At 36.2% G+C, this 23,790-nt stretch overlaps 1 protein-coding gene across 1 annotated transcript; it reads left to right on the top strand.

Moving 5' to 3' along the window:
• The first annotated feature begins 1,581 nt into the window (after window positions 1-1,581).
• On the top strand, window positions 1,582-23,446 carry LOC121390348 (fumarate hydratase class I, aerobic-like). Its single transcript, XM_041522139.1, has 13 exons — window positions 1,582-1,750; window positions 4,024-4,189; window positions 5,447-5,574; window positions 7,314-7,452; window positions 9,072-9,172; window positions 10,970-11,176; window positions 13,507-13,633; window positions 14,798-14,988; window positions 15,875-15,985; window positions 17,124-17,330; window positions 19,105-19,224; window positions 19,805-19,922; window positions 22,210-23,446. The coding sequence occupies exons 2-13, from the start codon at window positions 4,024-4,026 to the stop codon at window positions 22,308-22,310; spliced, it is 1,716 nt and encodes a 571-aa protein (XP_041378073.1). The 5' UTR covers window positions 1,582-1,750; the 3' UTR covers window positions 22,311-23,446.
• The last annotated feature ends 344 nt before the right edge of the window (window positions 23,447-23,790 follow it).

The following is a 23,790-nucleotide window of genomic DNA, read 5'->3' as shown; positions in this document are numbered from 1 at the left end:
CACACACATGGAGCTATTTGACAGTATACGAGTGACGTGGTTGATAAAGGAATGTTCTTGGTGTATCCAGGTCTCGCCCTGTTCATTGCCAAATTAGCCAATTGCTATTTTTTTTAATGCAAAGTGGCTATAACATTTAGTGACAGGGGCGTCGGAACTGGGACAGCAGTTTTGTTTGTTTGTTTTTGTTTTTAGGTTGTAGTTTTTTTTAAGTCTTAATTTTCCTTACAACAAATCAAAATTCCCACTATCGCTAATTGTGAAGTTTAATGGACATTGTATTAGCTAGCTGCAAACGCAAGTATAATACAAGTTTGCAATTTATAAGGAATCGCGACTGACAACTTTTGGAAAATTCTAGGTGTGCTAGGTGTCACGAGAACAGTACGTGCTGGTACATATTTTAGTGTTCTTTCTGTTTAATATTCTGGCAATATTCTCCGAAAGTAGATACCTTAAAAATGTTTCAAGCAGAAACACCCCTGCAGCACCAACTGCAAGAGAGGAACACCCCTCACATACAAAAAAAACAAAAAAACACACACACACACACACCATCTCCGCCGACTCAATGGCAAATTACTTGCGACCCCTCTGAGTGAAATTAGTGTTTGGTTAATAAAGTATTTCTTAAATTAAGTATATTTTAATAATTTTCAAAGAAATACTCTACATCTCTTAAAATTTTACTAAACCAATTTTCCAGTATGCCCTCTTTTGTTTATCTTTTGTGAATATTATGGTTAATTTTGTATGGATGAGTGAAACGGACTATTGGCTGATGTTGACAACTGACAGGGCCATCGATGGGCCGATATCGGTTTAATAATATGTCGTTAACCGACACCGGACCGCTTCCGTACGGACGAACAGAAAAGACGACGGGCTGACAACGGGCTGTCGATTCATTCGACGATGGGCCATCGATGGCCCAGTGTAAAAGGGCTGATGGGTTACACACCAAAGAGTGACCAAAGACGTGGAATACTGGCTTAGACCACAACACATACTTACGGTTAATACTTTAGATGTTCGAATGAGATGACGTTTTAAATATTTTTAGTATCAGAAATGTCATAATATACAAAATAAATTGTAGCAGTTTTGGATTGTTTAACGACGCCACTGGAGCACATGCAGTGATTTATTAATCATCGGCTATTGGATGTCAAACATTTCGTAATTTTGACATATAGTCATTAGAGGAAACCCGATACATATTTTTTCTAATGCAGCAAGGGATCTTTTATATGCACTTTCCTGCAGACAGGATATAGAAAATACCACGGCCTTTGATATACCAGTCGTGGTGCGCTGGCTGAAACAAGAAATAACCGAATGAGCCCACCGACGGGGATCGATCCCTAGCCGATCGCGCATCAAGCGAGCGCTCCCCTGGAAACTGAATACAAATTGACAATAAAAAATATGCACAATTATGTATTGCATCATTTTGTTGAAACTAAAAACAGGAGGTCTCACCATAATGGTGGAATTTAAAAACGAACAATCAACTTGACCTTCACCTTGAAGAGGAGTGATCTCCCCTTTACCCGATTTGATCAAGGTGAGAAAGAGTCGGCTGCTTGATGTGAAACTTGTTTTACTACTTTAGTTTTCAGAATTGCAAGCAATTTATGTCATGATTGTCCGTTAGCCTAGTTCCACAGCATACTGTTTAAATATATAATTTCACGAAATCGTTGCACAGTAGCCAAAGAAGAGAGCACACCGACTTGCCCAGCCAGTGGTTGGTCCAAGTTTACTGTTTTAGTGTTTACAGTTTAGTTCATCAAGATTCAAGACAAACGTCGGGCGCAAGCGTCGGGAATACGCTTGCGTCCAACGTTTATCTTGATGAACTAGTCAACGTTTATTTTGTTTAACGACACCACTAGATCACTTTGATTTAATATTAATCATTGGGCCGATTGGCTATTGAATGTCAAACATTTGGACCTGGTAATTTTGACTTGTACAAGTTGTAGTCTTGGAAAGGAAACCCCCTATGTGACTGTCGTAGTACATGTTTCCATTAGTAGTACTTAACTTAAGGGATCTTTGATATTGACCATCCCTGGCCCCACAGATCTGATGGCATCTTTCACGGCCTTTGACGTACCAGTCATGGAGCACTGGCTGGAATGCCCAATGGGCACACTGACAGGAATTGATCGTATTCTTAAACCGACCATGCATCAGGCGAGCACTTTACCACTGAGCTATGTTCCACCTCTATGAATTGTTGGTCAACTCTCCTCACACAAATTACCAACTCGCCCCAGTGATTTATACAGTTATCTAAAGTCTGAACCACATTGTTAGCAACTATGATAAATTACTATCCTATTACCGTTTGGAACATTTTGTGCATGCATGTGATAAAAATGACTTTGATCAATTGACGTATGATTTAATAGGAAGTTGACTTGCAAGCTAAGAAACAACTTGCAACAACACATACACTGTTAAATGCATTCAACTAAGTGTGTAAAGTTTGTATCCTCCCTAGCTATCACTGCATACCTCTTTTACAGTGTACATCTACATATTCATTTTAGGGTAATGTTTAAAAGAAATTACATCAGAATAAATAACCAAACCAATTGTTCTCCTTTGATTGGGGATTTTTAAAATGCTTAAAAATAAAAATTCATACATGTACTTATATGTAGTTTATTCATGTCAACTGAATATACCTGTTAAGTCTGGGCCGGCCATTTTAAAACGGAACTGTCCCGAGTTTGCTGCCGTGTGAGATGTTTCTGACTACTACAATTTTGCAGTAGCGCATGTATCATGTATGAAATATATTTTCTTGTTTAGAATAACAGTGTCTACAAATTCAGTGTCTTTCTGATGGTCCTAATATTTGTAAGTAGCCCAAACTGGATCTGGTGTCCAAGTAATTTTGGGGACCAGACAACTCGGACCCATGGACAACTCGGCCCAGACAACTCGGCCTCGGGGCCGAGCTGTCCGAGACAACTCGGCCCCGAGTTATTGATACGGGTTCATTGATACTTGCGGAAAGCGGCTATATGTCGAAATCAGATTTTCAAGTAGCAGAATTGAACAGTTTATCCTAGTATTTCTCAATCAATACAGTATTCATATGCCAAAGCAGTAAAATTACGACAGTATTACAGGTGCGGTGTTGCCATCGTGAACAAACGTCGCAGCGTAATGCATGTTGTCTGGGTCGAACTTCATTGGAACAAAAGGAACACGCATATGTCAGCATTTTGTTGGAAAGTGATATTAGAAAGTGATAAGTCCAATAATTCGGACGGTTATATACATTATTTGAAAATGGCATCATGCTCACCAATTGGAATTACTTCTTAAAAGCAGGAAGTCAGGAGGCTATATCCGCGAGTGTTGTTACAACGATAAATAACTTTTGCATGTTTTTTCTGGGATCATCTCCAATGTTTAGGTCACTGATTGTAGAACAAAAACAAATTATTCGAACAGCGGAAACTATCTTCAAAGATAAATGGATCAGCAATTTATCAATCCGACATGACACTTCGTTTCGGGACGTTTATGTTAAAGTGAGACTAATTCAAAACTAACAAAAAACACACTCTTTTATTTCTGTGATTTAAAAAACAACACTTGTTCAACAATATTTTTCAACAATATACAATATTGTGCATGTGCCGAGTCGTCTCTGGACTCCGGGCCGAGTTGTCTTGAGGTGGGCCGAGTTGTCTCAGAACTATGGGCCGAGCTGTCTCGACGTGGGCCGAGTTGTCTGGGCCGAGTTGTCCACGGGTCCGAGTTGTCTGGCATTCGTAATTTTGATCACACGAAATTTAAAACAAAAATAAAATGAAGTTTGGCATAGGATATGATCAGAAACTAATATTTTATTCCGAAAATTATATTTAATATGTAACTACAGTCATTAAAAAGTCTATTTTAGTCGACAGCATCATATTTTACGGTATGTAATTACATGTACTTGAGCCCACTCAATTAAAATAGAAGATTAAGTCTGTGTTTTTGTTTCCTTAGATGTTGCCGCTTAGACTGAGAGCTGTACAAACGCTGTGTGCACACTGTCGCAGTCTCAAAACTACAGCGCCATTGGCTGTAGCAGCACCTGAAGTAAAGCAGTTCCACTATCAGGATGTGTTCGAACAGGAGAAGAAACCAGATTTGCAGTGGAAAAAGCTCACAAGTTTGTATGATTTTAAATCTGTAACAATATATAGTAGATTCTGTCTCAACCAGAATCAAGAGGGACTGACTTGTAACATACTGAGATTTCTTCCAAGTAATTGTATCTTTGATTGGTAGCTAGGTGTTAACATGTTTATATCCCGAGGGTTCAGAGACGCTTACTCAGTTACTGTGGACACAGCCTTTGATTAAAATCAGTGTTTTTTCCCATAGTAGAAGGGGAAACGGAATGGAGAGAAATTTGCAATACATTTTAGTCTAATACATGTAGTAAAGTTTAATTCAGCAATACAAATGTGCATGAGTTTAAAATTTGGACACAAATTTAGATGGTTCACCAAAAATAAAATGCAGACAATTAAATTAAATGTAATTGTAACTGAGTGGGATTCTGTATTCATGTCAGTTTACAAAGAAATAATTTAGATTACTCAGATACTGGTTTGGACAAAGTCCATTGTATTTTTGTGCTACATGTACATTAAACCGTGTTTTGGATGCATGCAAATGTATTCTAAGTCACTATTAGGTTGCATAAATAACTATTTATTAATTTGCTAATTAGTGTACATTTATTTCTTTTGGTCATTTAAAAAATTTAAAATATTTGTTTTTAACAAATTCTGAAACCAACCTTGTACTGCAAATCATTTTTCCTTATAAAAACCAAAACTAATTATTATTTAAATTACATTTAATGAAATATTATATAATACAGGTAAAATTACATAATGATAAAATCGTTCTAGATAATAATCATTCTAGGACAAAGAAAAGTGGTGCAAGAGATAAATATCATTTTCGTCTAAAATGTTTATAATGAATTAAAAAAGAAGGAAATGTTTTATTTAACGACGCACTCAACACATTTTAATTATGGTTATATGGCGTCAGACATATGGTTGAGGACCACACATATATATAGAGAGGAAACCCGCTGTTGCCACTTCATGGGCTACTCTTTACGATTAGCAGCAAGGGATCTTTTATATGCACCATCCCTCAGACAGGATAGTACATACCACAGCCTTTGTTACACCAGTTGTGGAGCACTGGCTGGAACAAGAAATAGTCCCATGGGTCCACCGACGGGGATCGATCCTAAACTGAACGTGCATCAAGCGAACACTTTACCACTGGGCTACGTCTCGCCTCTTATAATGAATTAATTGCTTTCTCAACAAATCATGTATTTTGTCGTGCTGTATTTTTCTTCATATTGTGTAAAGTTGATTACTTTCATCTGTGTTTACAGGTGACTTTGTGTCAACATTTGACGTCAAAGGCAAGAAGGTTCTCAGTATTGAACCACAAGCCTTGACCTTGCTGGCAGAAAAGGCTATGATCGACATTGCGCATCTGTTGCGACCAGCGCATTTGCAGGTTGGTTCTGTTTATTGGTTGGACAAGAATTTAGTTTGATGGTAGAGTACCTGAATTCTTTGAAATGGGTTGAGTGCAAGGTTTAGGGTTTCTATCAGAGGGTATGAAAAGTAAAATTATGTGCCCTAAAAGTTTGGAAATTAATAGATACATTTTAATCATGTTTAGAAAGATTATAGTTAGTGAACTAATGTTTAAAATTTGTCAACATATACATTTGTATGCAGTCCACTGTCCAATTTCAAAATATTTCAAACCCATAACCACCTAGTAGGGACACTTATGATCTGTTTTGTTTTATTATTACGTATCCTCAAACTATTTTCTGGCAAAAATTTGAGGTTTGATCCATGCAATGAACTTGGTTTTTTGTTGTTGTGTTTTTACCCCATCTACTGCACAATGGTATTTGAAATGCTGTCCAGTGTATTAAAATTGATTTGTTTTAATCCAGAATTAGTTTTGTAATCTTGTGCAAAATCTCTTATTCTGGCTATATTTTGCCTGCAGATCCTTTTCAAAACTGTTTAAATGGTTAAATATGGAAAAGTGTTGGAGAGGGGGTAGGATATGGGTATTATAGTTAAATATCTGCAATACTGAATACATTTTAATGTGTTAATAAAAAAATAAAATAATGCCCACATCCATTCCACACGGCTATTGAAAAATGACAAAAAATGTGTTTCCTACATGTATCTAAAAAATCCAAAACACTTGTTTAGAAATTTGATGTTGACATCAGTGGAACTCATTAGCATTTTAATTTCATATTATTAATCAGATTTAAAAGAATGTGAGTTACTGGCTTTAATTAATGGGTGGAACTGGTATTTTTATATTAAAATACCTATTAATCATTTCGCTCCATGCAGACCTCGACGTGAACAAAATTGAGGAGAGTGATTAATTTGATAATTGCTCCACTAACTTAGAAGATTGTGGGGAGCCATTTAAGATATTACCATATGGATATATAAATTCACATGCTAAGGGGAGCTAAAATTACACTCCTTGAGCTAATCTCAGGTGAGTGATGGGGAGGGAGAGCGATAGCTCCCCTTACCCAGCGAGGTGTGCATTCAGGAATCCAATACTTTTTGCAGATTCATGGATTTCCATAATATTTTGGATCACTTTATGATTTTGTTTTTTAATTCACTAACTGGAACATTTAGTTGCTGAGTTCTTTAACACTTTTTTCCAGACATCACCCTGTACATTGCCAAATTAGCCAAAAATTGCTACAAAATTTAGTCTTTGGCTAATAAAAGGTTGCTTAAATTAACCACATTTTAGGAAATACACATGTACTCTACATTTCTGAAAATTGGCTAAACCAAAATTTGTTCTGTGTGAGTCCTGTTTTCTCATTGATATCCCAGGGCGGGACGTAGGCCAGTAGTAAAGCGCACACCTGATGCGCAGTCGCTCTAGGATCGATCCCTGTCGGTGGGCCAATTGGGTTATTTCTCATTCCAGCCAGTGCACCACGACTGGTATATCAAAGGCTGTGTTATGAGCTATCCTATCTGTGGGATGGTGCATATAAAAGATCCCTTGCTACTAATGGAACAATGTAGCGGGTTTCCTCTCTGTGACTGTGTCAAAATGACCATATGTTTGACATCCAATAGCTGATGATTAATAAATCAATGTGCTCTAGTGCTGTCGTTAAACAAAACAAATTTCTTCTTTCTTCATTGATATCCCTGTAAAATGTTCTATTAATGTTTCAGCAACTTTCGAACATACTGAAGGACCCGGAGTCATCCAGCAATGACAAGTTTGTGGCGTTGGAGCTGCTGAAAAATGCCAACGTAGCAGCAGGCATGGTGCTGCCTGGATGTCAGGATACTGGCACAGCTATTTGTATTGGTAATATTGTCATAGCATTCATAGAACCTGTCGGAGCAACCACGTGCTAGTCACCTTATACATGTATTGGTAATATTGTCATAGCATTCATAGAACCTGTCGGAGCAACCACGTGCTAGTCACCTTATACATGTATTGGTAATATTGTCATAGCATTCATAGAACCTGTCAGAGCAACCACGTGCTAGTCACCTTATACATGTATTGGTAATATTGTCATAGCATTCATAGAACCTGTCGGAGCAACCACGTGCTAGTCACCTTATACATGTATTGGTAATATTGTCATAGCATTCATAGAACCTGTCAGAGCAACCATGTACTAGTCACCTTATAGCTGATTACAGTCTTGAATGAACAGTATGTAAAGTGGAGGGCACACTGTACAATGTAGTTGGGGGGTAGTTGGGTGGGGTGGTGGAGGTGGGTAGGCACAAGCCCAGAGCAAAATATTTTTTTTTGGTTTTGTATAATGATACAGGGCAAAACATAGCCCAGTGGTAAAGCGCTTGCTTGATGCATTGTCAGTTTAGGATTGATCGCCGTCTGTGGTCCCATAGGGAAGTATCAGTGCATCACAACTTGTGTAACTAAGTCTGTTGTATGTGCTACCCTGTCTGGTTGATGGTGTATATAAAAGATCCCTTGCTACTAATGGGAAAATGTAGCAGGTTTCCTCTCTAAGACTATTATGTAAAAATTACCAATGTTTAACATCCAATAGCCGATGATTAATAAATCAATGTGCTCTAGTGGTTTCGTTAAACAAAACACACAAACTTGTATAATGATATACATGTAGTAGGACAAAAAAAAAAGTAAATGTGTGCCACAAGTGGGGGGCAGGGCACGACATATCCACCCCATCCGCCTGTTTCCTATCGGCCTGGATTAAACTTAATTTTAGATTTGAGCACTATTTGAAAACTGTTCATGAATATGCTTGTTCTTTAGTAAAATTTTAAAGCTAATATAGTAACCCCTCTACTATTCAAGAGCCTGCAAGTGACTATTAGTATTGTGCAAAAAGTTGTAAACAAATGAAAAGATAGTGCCAAATTTATTTAACCCATTTTTCTTAAACACTGGCATTTAATGATTGTAAATATATGTACATGTAGCTACATGTCTGCAAGACAAAAAAAAAGCCTTTGTAAATTTGGCCCATATTGGCTATGATGTTCTCAGCCTGAGTATTAAAATTAACATGATACAGTTAGGCTCGTTAAAATTGTTATCATTTTGGTTTTCATTACTAAATCAGTTCTCACTCTGCTCTTTGCCAAATTAGCCAACCCATAATTTTCTATACAAAGTGGCCACAACATTTAATATTTCGCTAATGAAAGTTTGTTCATATTAGTCGGATTTAGATCATTTTCAAAGGAATATCTCTGAAATTGGCTAAAACAAAATTACACTATATATACCAGAATGAGCCCTACTAAATAAATTAGATAAAATTAATATATTAAATAATTAAATGCTTAGTTTACTATATAAACAGTCAAGTGACAAGTATACCTATTATAAAAAACAACAATAAAAAAACAACAACAAACCTATTATAAAACAGAAAATTGGACTTGTTAACAATATTTTAATGTGTTACCTTTCAGGAAAGAAAGGCCAGTATGTATGGACAAAGGGACGAGATGAAGAAGCCATTTCTAAAGGGATTTATAACACGTACACGAAAACAAATCTCCGCTATTCACAGGTTTGTTTGGAATAGCATATCAAATATTAACATTAATACAAGAATCACATTTTGCAGTACTGAAGTATTTTAATGTGTAGTTGCTGTCATATTTTCAGTTGTCATCACTTTTAGAGGACACAAGCATTTAAACTGGAAGAAGATATTTTCAACAAACCTTAGAAGGAAGAATTTTTTTTATTTAACAACACACTCAACACATTTTATTTATGGTTATATAATGTCAGACATAGGGTTAACTCTTTCACCACTAAGTTTTACAGCCTTGACCTTCCCTGCACACTGAGTTTAAATAGCAGATTTATGATCATGTTTGTTAAAGGATAAAACTACTTGTTTTATCATTAATTTTAGTTATAGGCTATACATTTCCAGAAAGGTGAATGGACGGCTGTCTAGATAAAAAAAATAATACTTTAAAAATTCAACAGGTATAAATCTGGTAATCACAAGTAAACTATGCATATTACTCACCTATTTGAGTAGGTAGGACTGGTAATTTAAAAAACAACAGTACAAATGTTTTTCTTGTTGGATAATGAATTAATTAACATTCCAGTTATAATTTTAAAAATATATTTACAATGCTTTTGCAAAATTAACAAGCCATAATAAGCTTTCATTTCATCAACAGAAACATCATACCACACACCTTTGTTGTTAGCAGGATCTGTATCACGCTTTTTTTTTGGCATTCATGTTGGTAAATTCCACAATTTTTCCATACACTGTATTGGAATAAAATATCAAAAAGTACTCTATGGCGTTTGTGTTGACGTCAAACACTTTGACAGGCCCCGGATTTTTAGTAAACGTTGATCTGCAGGTAACCGAATATGGCTCATGTGTCCAGGTAAACTCAGGCGCATGGTAAAACAGTGGCAAGTCATCTTGTAACTCGTCATCGGTATCATTTTCTTCTAAATTGCCATGTTGAATGACATTTCGTTCACGATCGCCAATCTCGATTAAATCAAATGCACCAAAGTTCATATTATCCCACATTTCATCATCGGAAAACCCGTCATCTGAATCGCAACCATTGTTTTCAACAGACGAAATTTCGTCACCTCGGTTCATGTTTAATTACAGTCAGAATATCAGTATAAACTTGGAAAAACTCATTAAAAATTCACTAGAACATGGGCGCAGCCATTACAGTGTGTCACATGGCAGCTATGGTCGCGCAAGATTTTGACTAATTATAATATTGAAGCGTCACTCGGCACCAAATATGAACAGGTGTTACAAGCCGCTAAACCGGCCTGTCGTGCTGAGAGGCACTGGATATCGCTAGCCGGTATACCGGCCTGTCGTGGTGAAAGAGTTAAGGACCACACAGATATTGAGACAGGAAACCTGCTGTCGCCACATCATGAGCTGCTCTTTTCGATTAGCAGCAAGGGATCTTTTATATGCATCATCCCACAGACAGGGTAGTACATACCACAGCCTTTGATATGCCAGTCGTGGTGCACTGGCGATTTGAATTCAAGGAGCATAAAGAAACTGAATGCAGAAGAAGAAGAACAAGAAATAGCCCAATGGGCCCACTGATGGGGATCGATCCTAGACCGACCGCGCATAGAGCGAGCGATTCACCACTGGCTACATTCTGCGAACAAACCTTAGACACCATGCATGCACAGTTTTCCTTGAATTTAATTTTCACATACCATTGATTATTATATTTTATTTTTTTAAATTTAATTGGTTTTATTAATTTATTTTGTTTTAGTATGCATTGAGATGGACATCAATGGATCCAATTTAATTAATCTTGTTTGTTGTTTATAGGTAGCACCACTGGACATGTACACTGAGGTAAACACAAAGACAAACTTGCCTGCTCAGATAGAATTGTATGCCACCGATTCCAGCCAGTATGACTTTCTGTTCCTCGCCAAAGGTGGCGGATCAGCTAACAAGACGTTTCTCTACCAACAGACCAAGGCGTTGCTTAACCCCGAACGTCTACTGACATTTGTAGATGAAAAAATAAAGGTAAAACTAAATTTTAAAAATTACCGTGTTTATTAACTTCGAGTGATTTTGATTAACGAAATCTGCCAAGTGTCTTGATTTTGAGACCCACACCTTGCCACATGGGCTACTTCTCATCAGCAGCAAGGAATCTTTTATATTGCATTACCGTCTGCTTACTCTTTGTCCTCCACTCACTCTTCCCTGACCCTGTTGAAGGTCACTTTGACGATCACTTGTCCAGACCTATATTTCCTGTATTTTTTATAGGATCCTATAAAACTCCTATATTGAGATTGATTTCCTACATTTCCTATATTTGACTCAATTGCTTTGCCAAAATGCCGATGAATAAAATATGTTACTGAGTTATATTCGCAGTGAAAGGTAGCCACCCTGTCAGAAATTCAGAAGATGCTTTGAATGTGGGAGATCTGTATCAAGTGCCAATCAAGATACTGCTCACCTGATGAGGTGAGGAGGATATATTACTGATACAAGATCCACCAACTTTCAAAGTATCCTGGATATGGGCATGGAATGCTGGCAAGCCTTGGTATATAATTGTTGAGGTAGTAGATATGGTATCTTGTGTATATACGCAAGGTAAGAACATACCATTAGCAGGGTTAGATCTTAACAGTAGTCCGGTAGTTTGAGACTACCTGAAAATTAACAGGACTACCTGAAGCTGCAAACACGTAATCCGTTGGACCAGCTGGAATTTTAAAATTTATTTAGCACAGATGTAACGTTTTGTGGATCTCCTGACCTATTTCAAACGGCAGAAACAGAGGCTTGTTCAGAAAACAGTTATATTGAGTATAACTTTACTGGACCCCATCATATCACATTCATGTAGAGTATGCGGTGAGTATTTTGGTCACAACTGTTACTGCATCCAGTCTAAAATGAACATGCGCGAGTTACACATTTTGTAGTCGATGCAGTCTTCCGCCAAAATACAATCATCTTGAATTCGGAACATAACCGCAGGATTCCTCAAACATTTTCATAGAATGGTAGTTTAATTTACCAACGTCACGTCAGAATAAAAGAACTACGAAATTGACCATTCTCAGCAAAACAATAATAATATATCGATTGGCAGTTGTCACAGGTTTTCGTAAAACGGTACACGCGTCATCAGAATTAAATTTAGACACGGTGTGCCAATAGAAATGCTGATACAGAAATTACCGATACGGTGCATATTAATTTCCACTGAGTTACAAAAATGCCATTCTCCCCCCCCCCCCCCATTTTAACGCAGAACTGCTTGCATGTTTCAATCAATTATGCATCTCAGGTTACATCATTTAATAATATTTTATTTTGTTGAATCTATTATCTAACATTAAACAAATGTTTTGATTGAAACAATTATAATAGTTCTATATATATCTACAGTGAGTTTATCAATAATGGATCACAATGAATAAGACATTGTTCAAGATAAAACAAATAGTTTAAAACTATGGACCACTTAAAACTTCAAGGGACTATCTGAAATGAAAGTCAGGTAGTCCTGTTAACACCCTGAAAAAATGGTGAATATCTAACCCTGATTAGTAATGTAAATGTCTTTAGAAATCCGTGTTAAATGCCTATAATCGTGACAATCGGTCAAAATATTCCTATTAAACTCCTATATTTTACCTCAAAATTCCTATAAAACTCCTATATTTTGGTATGAAAATTCCTATATTTCCTATATTTTAATGTGTACAAGTGGCTGGGAGGCCTGCGTGCCTAAAGCATATTGATGGTTTATTCAGTGTTTCTGCCAGAAAGAAATTTCTGGGTATGGTGCTATGGAATTGAGTGCAACCACAGTCAACAGGGGGTATGGGGTGCCTCCCCAAGAAAGAAAATGGGTTAAGTTTAGGGTTAGGGATAAGAAATGATAACATTAATTAATTTGGTCAAAACGTTAACTTTAAAAAACCCATCTGCATAATGTTTTGGGTATGGCGCTATACCCGTTTTACCCTCTGGTAGAAACCCTGTTATTGAATAATGAACTAATATGCAATTCATAATGCTTAGAACATTTTATTACAATAATTTTATTTAAATTTATTTTATTGGGTTGTTGTGTTGTTGATGTTTTGTTTGTCTCTTCGACCCCCTACCCCCCCCCCCCCCCCCCCCCCCACACACACACACTTTACTCAGTATGTGTTTGATGCTACTTCCTACACCAGATATCCATGCATTCATGGATCAACATTACTGTGTAAATATGTGTAGAAAGCTACAGGTACACTTAGACACCTAAATCTAATGAGAAGTTTAACTGTTACATTTGTCTAATTCTGATGTTTTTTTTAAAAATATATTTTATTTAGACTCTCGGCACTGCTGCCTGTCCTCCGTATCATCTAGCTCTCGTCATCGGAGGCATGTCGGCAGAACTGACCTTGAAAACAGTCAAACTGGCCTCGTGTAAATACCTGGATAACCTCGCTACATCAGGTTGGTCTCAAAACCATAGCAATTGTTGGATGAGAGAGAAGGGCACAGATCTGTCTATATACATTCAGTCATAAGCATATGAAATGGGGGTAACATCTGTACATTCAGGCAAAAATGATGTTTGGGTAAATTGAGCTGACCTGAAAACTTTTCTCCATGTATTTCCAGCAATCTACTCACAATATTAGTTGTAATCCATGTAAAAATGTGTAATGATTTGTTTGGAACTCTATATAGCTGTTTGGTAGTGATGCAAATATGTATAAGCATTGTTAACCGGATTTGAAGATTTTCGTTTAATTTGGTAAAAAATCAGCCTCCCCCACACCCTACAAAAATTGGAGCCTGATTGAATGCCTTCACAATGGCAATCATTGTTGTGAAATTTTACTCAGTAGATTTGTGTTCACACAGTTTTCTTGTCTCATTGGCATACTACTCATGTTAGACATGTGGCTTACACAACATTGCCATTACCTATAAAGACTGATATGAGTTTGATGAGATTGTCGCATGTTTCTAACCAATAGAGCCTAGGGCCAATGTCAATACCTGACCACCAATACTATAATTACCTGAATGTTTTGTAACTCACTTTGATTTCTAATTTCCATTAGAGTGTCCTTTTCAAAAAGGTAGTCCATGAGCCTTTCTGACAGTCTCACCGTTAAAATATTTCCTACATTTGTAGGTTCACCCCTGCACTTTATCCCACCGAGAGCCACTTATAATCCTTTCCACGTGGAATGCCGTTTTTCACACTACGAAATGTACTACAAGTTATTTATTTCTGAACCAATTGCTTTGTAAATTGCACACAAAAATAGTATTGTTTTGTTATTTCCAAAACACGTATGCTTTTCTTCTTACGTCAAACCCAACTGAAATTATTTACAAAACACTGTTTTATTGAATGATGAGATGGACTATATAAGTACTGTATACTTCTATTCCTTCCCACAGGGACTGCCTTTTATCATACTACAAAATTTACTACAAGTTATTTATTTCTGAGCCATTTGCTTTGTAAATTGCACACAAAAATAGTAAAAAAAATTGTAATTTCCAAAACACTTTTGCGTTTCTTTTTACGTCAGACCAAACTGAAATTATTTACAAAATAGAATGATGGGACTATAGTCTGATGGTTTTCTACCCGTGTAGGTAATGAGCACGGCCGAGCGTTCCGGGATCTTGACCTGGAGCAGCAGATTCACAAGATGACCCAGAAGATGGGGATTGGGGCGCAGTTCGGCGGCAAGTATTTCTGTCACGATGTGCGCGTGATTCGCCTGCCTAGACATGGCGCGTCCTGCCCAGTCGGAATCGGTGTGTCCTGCTCCGCAGATAGACAGGTAAGGCAGACGAAAGGAATGTTCATTTTATGCCACAAATTGTGAGACCAATCGTTTAGTTTATGCAACATAAGTACAGTTTTACATTATCTTTTTTTAAAAAACATTATTAAAAATAAGTTTCAAGCGATAAGATTTCACAGAAATTATGACATCCAATTGCATGTTGGCAAAATCGCAGGACAAAAGGTCTGTTATCCATTGTCATGTAATACAATCCACCATCACCATGATTACTGAAAAACAAGTTTTCCATGGGTTCTGATGTTCATAGGACACAGAACTGAAAAAAGTATTTCCCATACAGTTTAAAATCCTGTCGTGAACAGTGGCTTGAAGTTGACAAGGGAGACTAGTCAGTTTAATTTTCAAATACTTTACAATACATAAAACAAGGACCGTTAATATGAATATTAAAACACCTCTTCTAAGGTATTAAAGGGACTTGAGTTTGCAACATTTGTAACATTTTCAAGTAATAAATCCTTTTTAAGAATTAAATTTTCATTTTGAATACAGTTTATTGTTCAGAACATAAGTTTCTGTATATCAAACATGTTTCTGGTCATCCTAATGTTTGTAGTAGATCGAATTTCATTGTGCCTCCTAATATAAATTGTTTCATATGGACGAAATTATTTGTAGATAAAATACAGTTTGGGCTACTACAAACATTAGAATTGTTGTACCACCATATAGTATAAATTAAATAATACCTTGCTTTAAACCCTAAGTTTGTGACATACTTTAGGGAAAATATCAATGAATAACTAATCATGGAAGGAAGTTTCATTTTTATAATGGATATACACGTACATTTATCAATTTTATGCATTTATCATCATGGTAAAACTAAGTTGATTTATATTGATGTTGTCTGTGACAGGCACTGGGGAAGATTACTGATGAAGGTGTGTTTCTGGAGCAGCTGGAGGTGAACCCGATCAAATACCTGCCTGAAGTTGAGGACAAGGATCTCGGGGGTGACGTTGTCCAGGTAACGCTCTCACTTAGCTTGTCTCCATCTCGGTGTAAGCATCTCTTGATGCCCGGGCACTTGGCATTACAGTAAAGTGGTCACAGTAGCCTACAGACCATGTATTTATGCAGGTGAGATTTTTTTGACGTCGAAAACCCCACCTGCTCAAGGTTAATTTTTTTCTTCTAAAATACATTTTAAAGGAAAAGCTTGTTCTAGCCAGTGCACCACAACTGGTATATCAAAGGTTGTGGTATGTGCTATCCTGTCTGAGATGATGCATACAAAGATTCCTTGCTACTAATGAAAAATGTACCGGTTTTCTTTCTAAGACTATATGTCAAAATTACCAAATGTTTGACATCCAATAAGCAATGATTAATCAATCATTTTGCTCTAGTGGTGTCGTTAAACAAAACAAACGTTAACTTTTTCGAGGAAAACATGACTTGAATTTGTTTTAAAATGTCACTTAACGCAGTCTAGACCCCCACCTGCACTGCAGTTATCTATGACCTATATTGAATTTGTAATAAAATCAATGTATACTAATGCATGGCATGATTGTGTGTTAGGTGCTGGGGTGTCGTTAAACATCTGTTCTGTTCTTTTATTTAACTGTTGAATTTTTATATTGATGTTGACCATCAGTTAAGTTTTGCCGTTACCATAGTTTGACACCCAACAGCCGATGTATTTTTCATGCTGAGGTGTCGTGCACCACGACTGGTATATCAAAGGCTGTGGTATGTACTACCCTGTCTGTGGGATGGTGCATATATAAAAGATCCCTTGGTGCTAATTGAAAAGAGTAGACCATGAAGTGGCAACAGCAGGTTTCCTCTCTCAATATCTGTGTGGTCCTTAACCATATGTCTGATGCCATATAACCGTAAATAAAATGTGTTGAGTGTGTCATTAAATAAAACTTTTCCTTCCTTCGCCTGAAGTGATTGGGTTGTAGGATTGATGCGAATGAAAGTTGATTTTAAAAAATAAAATGTGTTGAGTGTGTGTCGTTAAATAAAACATTTTTTTCTTTCTTTAAACAAAACAAAGAAAGAAATAGTCAGGTATTCCCAACCTAATTGCTGAAGTATTCATAATGTTTTTTTTAATCCTGCTGTGACCGTGGATTTAATTTATCTTTGTACAGATTAACTTGAACAAGCCAATGCAGGAGGTGCTGAAGGAACTGAACAAATATCCAACGAAGACGAGACTCAGCCTGACCGGCACATTGGTGGTTGCTCGGGACATTGCTCATGCCAAGCTGAAGGAAAGACTCGCTAAGGGGGAAGGTCTGCCGCAGTATATAAAAGATCACCCCGTTTATTATGCTGGACCTGCCAAAACACCAGAGGTTTGTTTGTAGTAATCTTCTATTCTTCATTCATTTTTATACCCCCATCTATGATGGGTTGTATTATGGTGTTGTCTGTCCGTTCGTCCGTCTGTTAAATTTTCTTGTCAGGACCATATCTTACATACAGATGCATACAGGATTATCAAACCTCACATGTAGGAACAACATGGGATGGCGGTGTGTCACATACTATTACTAGGTCACTTTGACCTACTTTTTATGGTCTACTGCACATAACAGTAAATCCTTATTTGGACCATATCTTGCGTACAGGACCATCAAACATCACATGTAGGAACACCCTGGGATGGTGGTTTGTTCCGTACTATTACTAAGTCACTGTGACCTACTTTTCACGGTCTACTGCACATAACAGTCAATCCTTGTTCAGATCATATCTTGCATACAGATGCACACAGGACCATCAAACCTCACATGTAGGAACAATTTGGGATGGTGTGTCACACACAATTACTAGGTCTCTGTGATACAAATAAATCAAATAATTTGTCTATATTTTGAACATCATATGGTTTTCCAGCATGTACCTCACAAATACTCTTTTATTTTTATTTTAAATTACCGTATAAAAAGTTGTTAAAGGGACATTCCTGAGTTTGCTTTTTTAAGATGTTATCGACTAATAGAGACTTTTAATGATTGTAATTACATATCAAATATATTTTTCTGCATAAAATATTAGTGGCTGTACATGTATATTAAACATGTTTCTGATCGTTCAAATATTTGTACTAGGTTAAATTTCATTTTATTTCCTAAAATATAGTTTTTTCGTACGTATGAAATTATTTGAAGACAAAATCCAGTTTGGGCTTCTTACAAATATTAAGACGACAAGAAACACATTGAATATACATACACTAATATTCGAAACAAGAAAATATATTTAATATGTAAGTTTAATCGTAGAAATATTTTATTAGTCGGAAACCTCTTACAATGCAGCAAACTCAGGCATGTCCCTTTAATATAAAAAATAGATACAAGATCATCAAGTTCACTGTGTTGGGTTTGCTAAAACATCAGAGATTTGTTTCAGTTGCAGATTAAATCCTTTAATGTTGAATAACTAAAAATGTTAAATTTATGCCACAAGGATAAAAAATGTACCCATTATTAGCCATGAACAAGAAAGATGTCATGTATTTTTCTTGTGTTGTGTTTTCCAATAATATAAGCATTTATTGTAAAAAGAACTGAGATGTTTGTTAGACCAAACTTAAATGGGTAGTCTTCTTGTTTGTCTTCTGGTTTAGAGTAGGAAGTGAAGCACATTTATCATCCATTAAAGGTTTTTGTAGGAGATATCACTGGCATTATAATTTGTGATATCTCCTGCGGTATTCTCTTAGGAGATATCACTTCTTATAATCTTGTTTGGTCAAATTTTAATCACAAGATATTATTTTGTTATGTCACTGTGTACATTTCAGTGCTAAACCTATCATTAGTGACGTCACGCCACTGTTGTTCTGCTAGTTAACGAGTCTACCACTGCCAAATATAGTGACATTCAACCCACATTACTGACATTGTTTACAATTGTTGCAAATGAAAAGAATGATAATGGATGATAAAAAAGAATACCCCACTCGTGTCTTGTGGTATCATAATTTATCAGCACTAATTGATAAAAGTTTAAAAGTATTTTTATCAACTCGTGCTGATAAATTATGATATCACAAGATGAGGGGAGTATCCTCTGTATATAATTATAATATTTAAAAAACCCCTTTAATTTGTAATTTAGGGATATGCCAGTGGTTCATTCGGACCTACGACAGCAGGGAGAATGGATTCCTATGTTGATGAATTCCAGGCAGCCGGAGGCAGTATGATCATGTTAGCAAAAGGAAATCGAAGCAAGCAGGCAAGTTAAATTTTCTGTCAGTTTAACATTTTAATATTTCCACCCATGAAGAGTGCTTGTCTGAGGTGCTTTGGTCATGAGATCGAATCCCATCGCTGGACCCATGACTGATATATCAAAGGTCCTGGAATATGTTTCTGTGGGAAAGTGCATATAAAGATCACTTGCTGTTAACAGAAAAATTTAGCAAAACTATATGCCACAATTACCAACATTTGACATCAAAAACAAAATAATAATTATCTTTTTTCAACCTAAGCTATATCTTGGATGTTTTGGCTACCAAAATATGGCTCGGGCTACCAGATATTTTGTTTACTGAAATTATAGGGCTATCAGTTTTGGCCCAGTTGGTAGCCAGATGGACTGGACTACGATTGACAAAGGTTAATGTCAAAGCATGTGTACTGGGGTGTTCTCACACTCACGTTACTTACTGTGGATTTTTTGTTTCCATTAAAAAAAGTTTACTAACCCAGAAATGTTAATGTAATGTTAGGGGCTTTTGTTTCTACTAAAAAGAAAGAAAACAAACAGTGAAAGTAGCTGCAGAATACAATACCAGTATGTTTGTGTTTAGGTGACGAAGGCTTGCAAGTCTCACGGAGGATTCTATCTGGGTTCAATCGGTGGACCGGCTGCCATTTTGGCTCAGAACTGTATCAAGAAAGTGGAGGTGTTAGAATATCCAGAACTAGGTTAGTCAGCATGTCATCCAGTGTTATTATAGGAAATTATCATAATTGTTTTTAGTCCCCTACTGGTCCAGCTGGAGGGAACTATAGTTTTCTTCTTCATCCATCTGTCTGTCTGTTCTTCTGTCCCACCTGCATGCACTGTATCATTTTCTGGCTTTTTTTTTTACCCTTTTCCAAAATATTCAGCTGAAATTTTGTGTATAGTTTTATCATGGAAAGTTACAGATCAAGTTCAAGTTTTGTGATTTACCCATTTTCTTCACAGAGTTATGGTCCTGGATCTTGGGCGAAATGAAAATTTGTTTGCTCCAGTAGTCTCAGAATTAATTTACTGACTTACATTGACTTAATCTTTCTTGTGTCAGTCCTTGGTCACTCTCTAAAATAAATAAAATAGGCAATTGGATTTTTGACTGGTACGCCTACAAAATTGTCTATTAAACCAGTATTTCCTGATTTGTTCAACAAAGAGAAATACCAGTTTAACAACTACATGGAAGCCATTGCCATGTTTTAAATTTTTAATTTTTTAATAAAAGGACCTTCCTATCGGCTAAATGAGCTATGGAAACTGTTGATTTTTGTGAACAGTGGAAATAAATATATCCATCTATTTTACATGCGCCGTTTGTTGAGTGTAGCATGTGCTGTTTTTCACACTCATCAAATTGAAATTATGTGCGCTGTACGAGCGCGATCGCACCTGCGCACCTTAAAAAGCAAGGTCTGTTGTGTTCTGTTTTAACATGTGCACGATGTAGCTCAGTAGTAGAGTGCTCGCCTAATGTGCAGTTGGTTGTAGGACTGTGAATGAAATTTGTTTTTAGAAAACATATATTGAACAAAAAACAAATATATATTCAGTTTTCTTTAATTATATTTAAAATTATTTAGTTTGAATCCCTCTAATTTTTGTGTCTAGTAAAATTGTTAATCTCTTGTGAGCATTGTAGGCCCACTATACCAATCTATTTACCGAATGAATTGTACCGTCAAAAAATACATACTGTAAAATCATAAAATATTAGCGATCTTAAAATTTAGCGAAAACCAAATCAGTGACATATTAGCGACATAGAACTTTAGCGAGGTCGGCATATTAAAAAAAGAATAAGCTTAAGTTGTAGGATCAGCTGAAATAATGTTTTTGACTAACCTTGATGTTATGCAGCTTACAGACATCTTGAATTTTGTCGAAAATTGCAATAATGTGCATGCTAACTAACTATTGTTTGTTATCCTTTTGGTTTCACCAATAATATGAAACCATTGTTGTGTGTTCAGTTAACCACAGACAAAACAATTACACAAGTACCGGCCTCGGTGGCGTTGTGGTTAGGCCATCGGTCTACAGGCTGGTAGGTACTGGGTTCGGATCCCAGTCGAGGCATGGGATTTTTAATCCAGATACTGACTCCAAACCCTGAGTGAGGCTCAATGGGTAGGTGTAAACTATTTGCACCGACCCGTGATCCATAACTGGTTCAACAAAGGCCATGGTTTGTGCTATTCTGCCTGTGGGAAGCGCAAATAAAAGATCCCTTGCTGCTAATCGGAAAGAGTAGCCCATGTAGTGGTGACAGCAGGTTTCTTCTCACAATCTGTGTGGTCCTTAACCATATGTCTGACGCCATATAACTGTAAATAAAATGTGTTGAGTGCATCGTTAAATAAAACATTTCTTTCTTTGTCCACAAGTTTTTTGGAACAGTCTGTTACATGTCTTTAAATTTAGCATCATGAAACAGTAGCGTCTTGAATGGCCTCGCTAAATTCGCTAACATTTTATGCTTGCGAACATTTCCTGATTTACAGTGTGTTAAAATATTCATGTTCAGTATATTTCATTTATAATTCGCTAGAAAACTAATTGTAAAATCATGTGTCTTTGTAGACCCATCACTGTTTTGGCTAGCTTTCAGTTACATGTATTGGTCTGCATATCTGATAATAAGTTCGTACATATAACAAATATCATTTTGTCTTTTATCTTTCATTTTACTAAGGCATAATAATATGTATGTGAAAAGAGTAAAAATGTATTAATAAAAGAAACCAAAAAGACAGCCTACCCTGCCTAAAGGTTTTCGGTACAGTCACGGAAACACATTTGTTTTAGACCTAATTGAAGCTAGGATTTGGCTATAGATTTTCTGACATTGCTGATACAGCTTAAAAACTCTAATGTATATATATATATATATATATATATATATATATATATATATATATATATATATATATATATATTTAAAAACAATCATGTTTTTGTTTCTTTTTCTTTTAGGAATGGAGGCAATTTGGCGAGTAGAGGTTGAAAATTTCCCAGCATTTATTGTTGTTGACAACAAGGGCAATGATTTCTTCGCTAAATGGCAAGTTGAGTAGAGATCATAAAACCCAACATCAAAGGAATCTCTGAAAAATGAACTAAATAACGGGTAACTGCACGAATCAATTTGTTTGATTGAAAACTTCCAGACTAAGAAAGAAGACACAGCATGTAACTAAAATCAATCAAAGATGATGTTATGAATCGGTTAATACTTACAGAGAGGTCGAACATTTCCCCAGCATAAATTGCAGTCTCACATGTTTATCTTATAACATTGTTTCCTAATGCAAAATACAAACACATCTGCTGTGTTGGTAAAATTGGGTATTTTTTGCTATTCATGTAGGCCTACATAGACGTTTTACAACACAATTCTTGATTTATGACAATTCTACTTGCTGAATTTGAATATGTCCAAGTTTGTTTTTATTGTTGTTGATAGCAAGGTAGTAGCATCTTATCGTGTGGTATGGTTAAAAAGTCTCAGAAAAATGTCAATTGGAAGACTTCTGTGATAAACTGGTATTTAATTAAGTTAACACAGAAAAGAACTGAATGGGAGATTGGTTTATGCATCTGTCTGTGCATGGTTTGGTTTTCAGAACCTCAGGATCATGAAATTAAGTTTACCCAAATATATCAACTTTTATGTTTCCTTTAAATTGAAAAACAGAAAAACAACAACATTGACCTCAGAAAGATGTGCCTATTGCTTGCAATAGGTTTTTAAACTAGTCTTCGTTACATTGGGCTCTTCTAAACATGATCACGGGACTTTAGCTGTTGGTATTCAACTATTGGAACTAATTTTGCATCTTGCCCATTCCTTCTTTTTGTTTTTTCTTCTATTTTTGGGGGGATATCATTAGTGGGACAGTCCTTTGTTCTCTGCTTTGAGGCCTCATATCTTTTTGGCGATTCAAATACGAGAGGCTTAATCCTCACACTTATTTTCAGATACACTTGGTTTACAATGGATGGTTGATCATTTAAAAATTACTTTGCATGCAAAATCATTCATATCAAACAGATTTTGAGCAGAGATTAAATCTGACTCATTAAAGAGACATATCCTAGTTTTTAAACACTAAGGCATATTTTTTACTATTATAGCCGTTTTTGATAACTGGAATCATACTCTACTTAGATTTTATGGTTTAGATTATCAATTTCCATACATTCGAAGTGTTTTTAGTCATCCTGGTGTTTTTAATATCACAAAATGCATTTCTCATATTTTTAAAAACGCACATGCGTCTGAGAAATAACAGCTATGGAATCGAGTTTTAATCTATTTTTAGAGGGTATTTCACCATTTCAAAGTCACAGGCTCATGTTTAACTCAATCGTAACTTTATCCCAATGTGTTACAGGTTTGTAGATTAACTAAACTTAGTGTTAATTTTCATGGGCTTAAACTAGGGTCTGTCCCTTTAATGTGAAATGCAAAATTGAGTTGATCCTCTCTCAGACTGAATATCAGAGTTTGAACTGTGAATCTTGGTTGAACCGTCAATGACAAATTGGGCCTTA

Source organism: Gigantopelta aegis, chromosome 15, assembly GCF_016097555.1.
Source record: "Gigantopelta aegis isolate Gae_Host chromosome 15, Gae_host_genome, whole genome shotgun sequence".
Classification (NCBI taxonomy): domain Eukaryota; kingdom Metazoa; phylum Mollusca; class Gastropoda; order Neomphalida; family Peltospiridae; genus Gigantopelta; species Gigantopelta aegis.
The sequence above is the reverse complement of the archived record's forward strand: the minus strand, read 5'-3'. Positions and strand labels throughout refer to the sequence as shown.

Bases quoted from the DNA above. Each gene is read 5' to 3' on its own strand.
- LOC121390348 (XM_041522139.1), top strand. From the start codon at position 4,024: ATGTTGCCGCTTAGACTGAGAGCTGTACAAACGCTGTGTGCACACTGT. The intron at 7,453-9,071 runs GTAATATTGTCA...GTTACCTTTCAG, and splicing joins TGGCACAGCTATTTGTATTG to GAAAGAAAGGCCAGTATGTA. The intron at 9,173-10,969 runs GTTTGTTTGGAA...TGTTGTTTATAG, and splicing joins CAAATCTCCGCTATTCACAG to GTAGCACCACTGGACATGTA.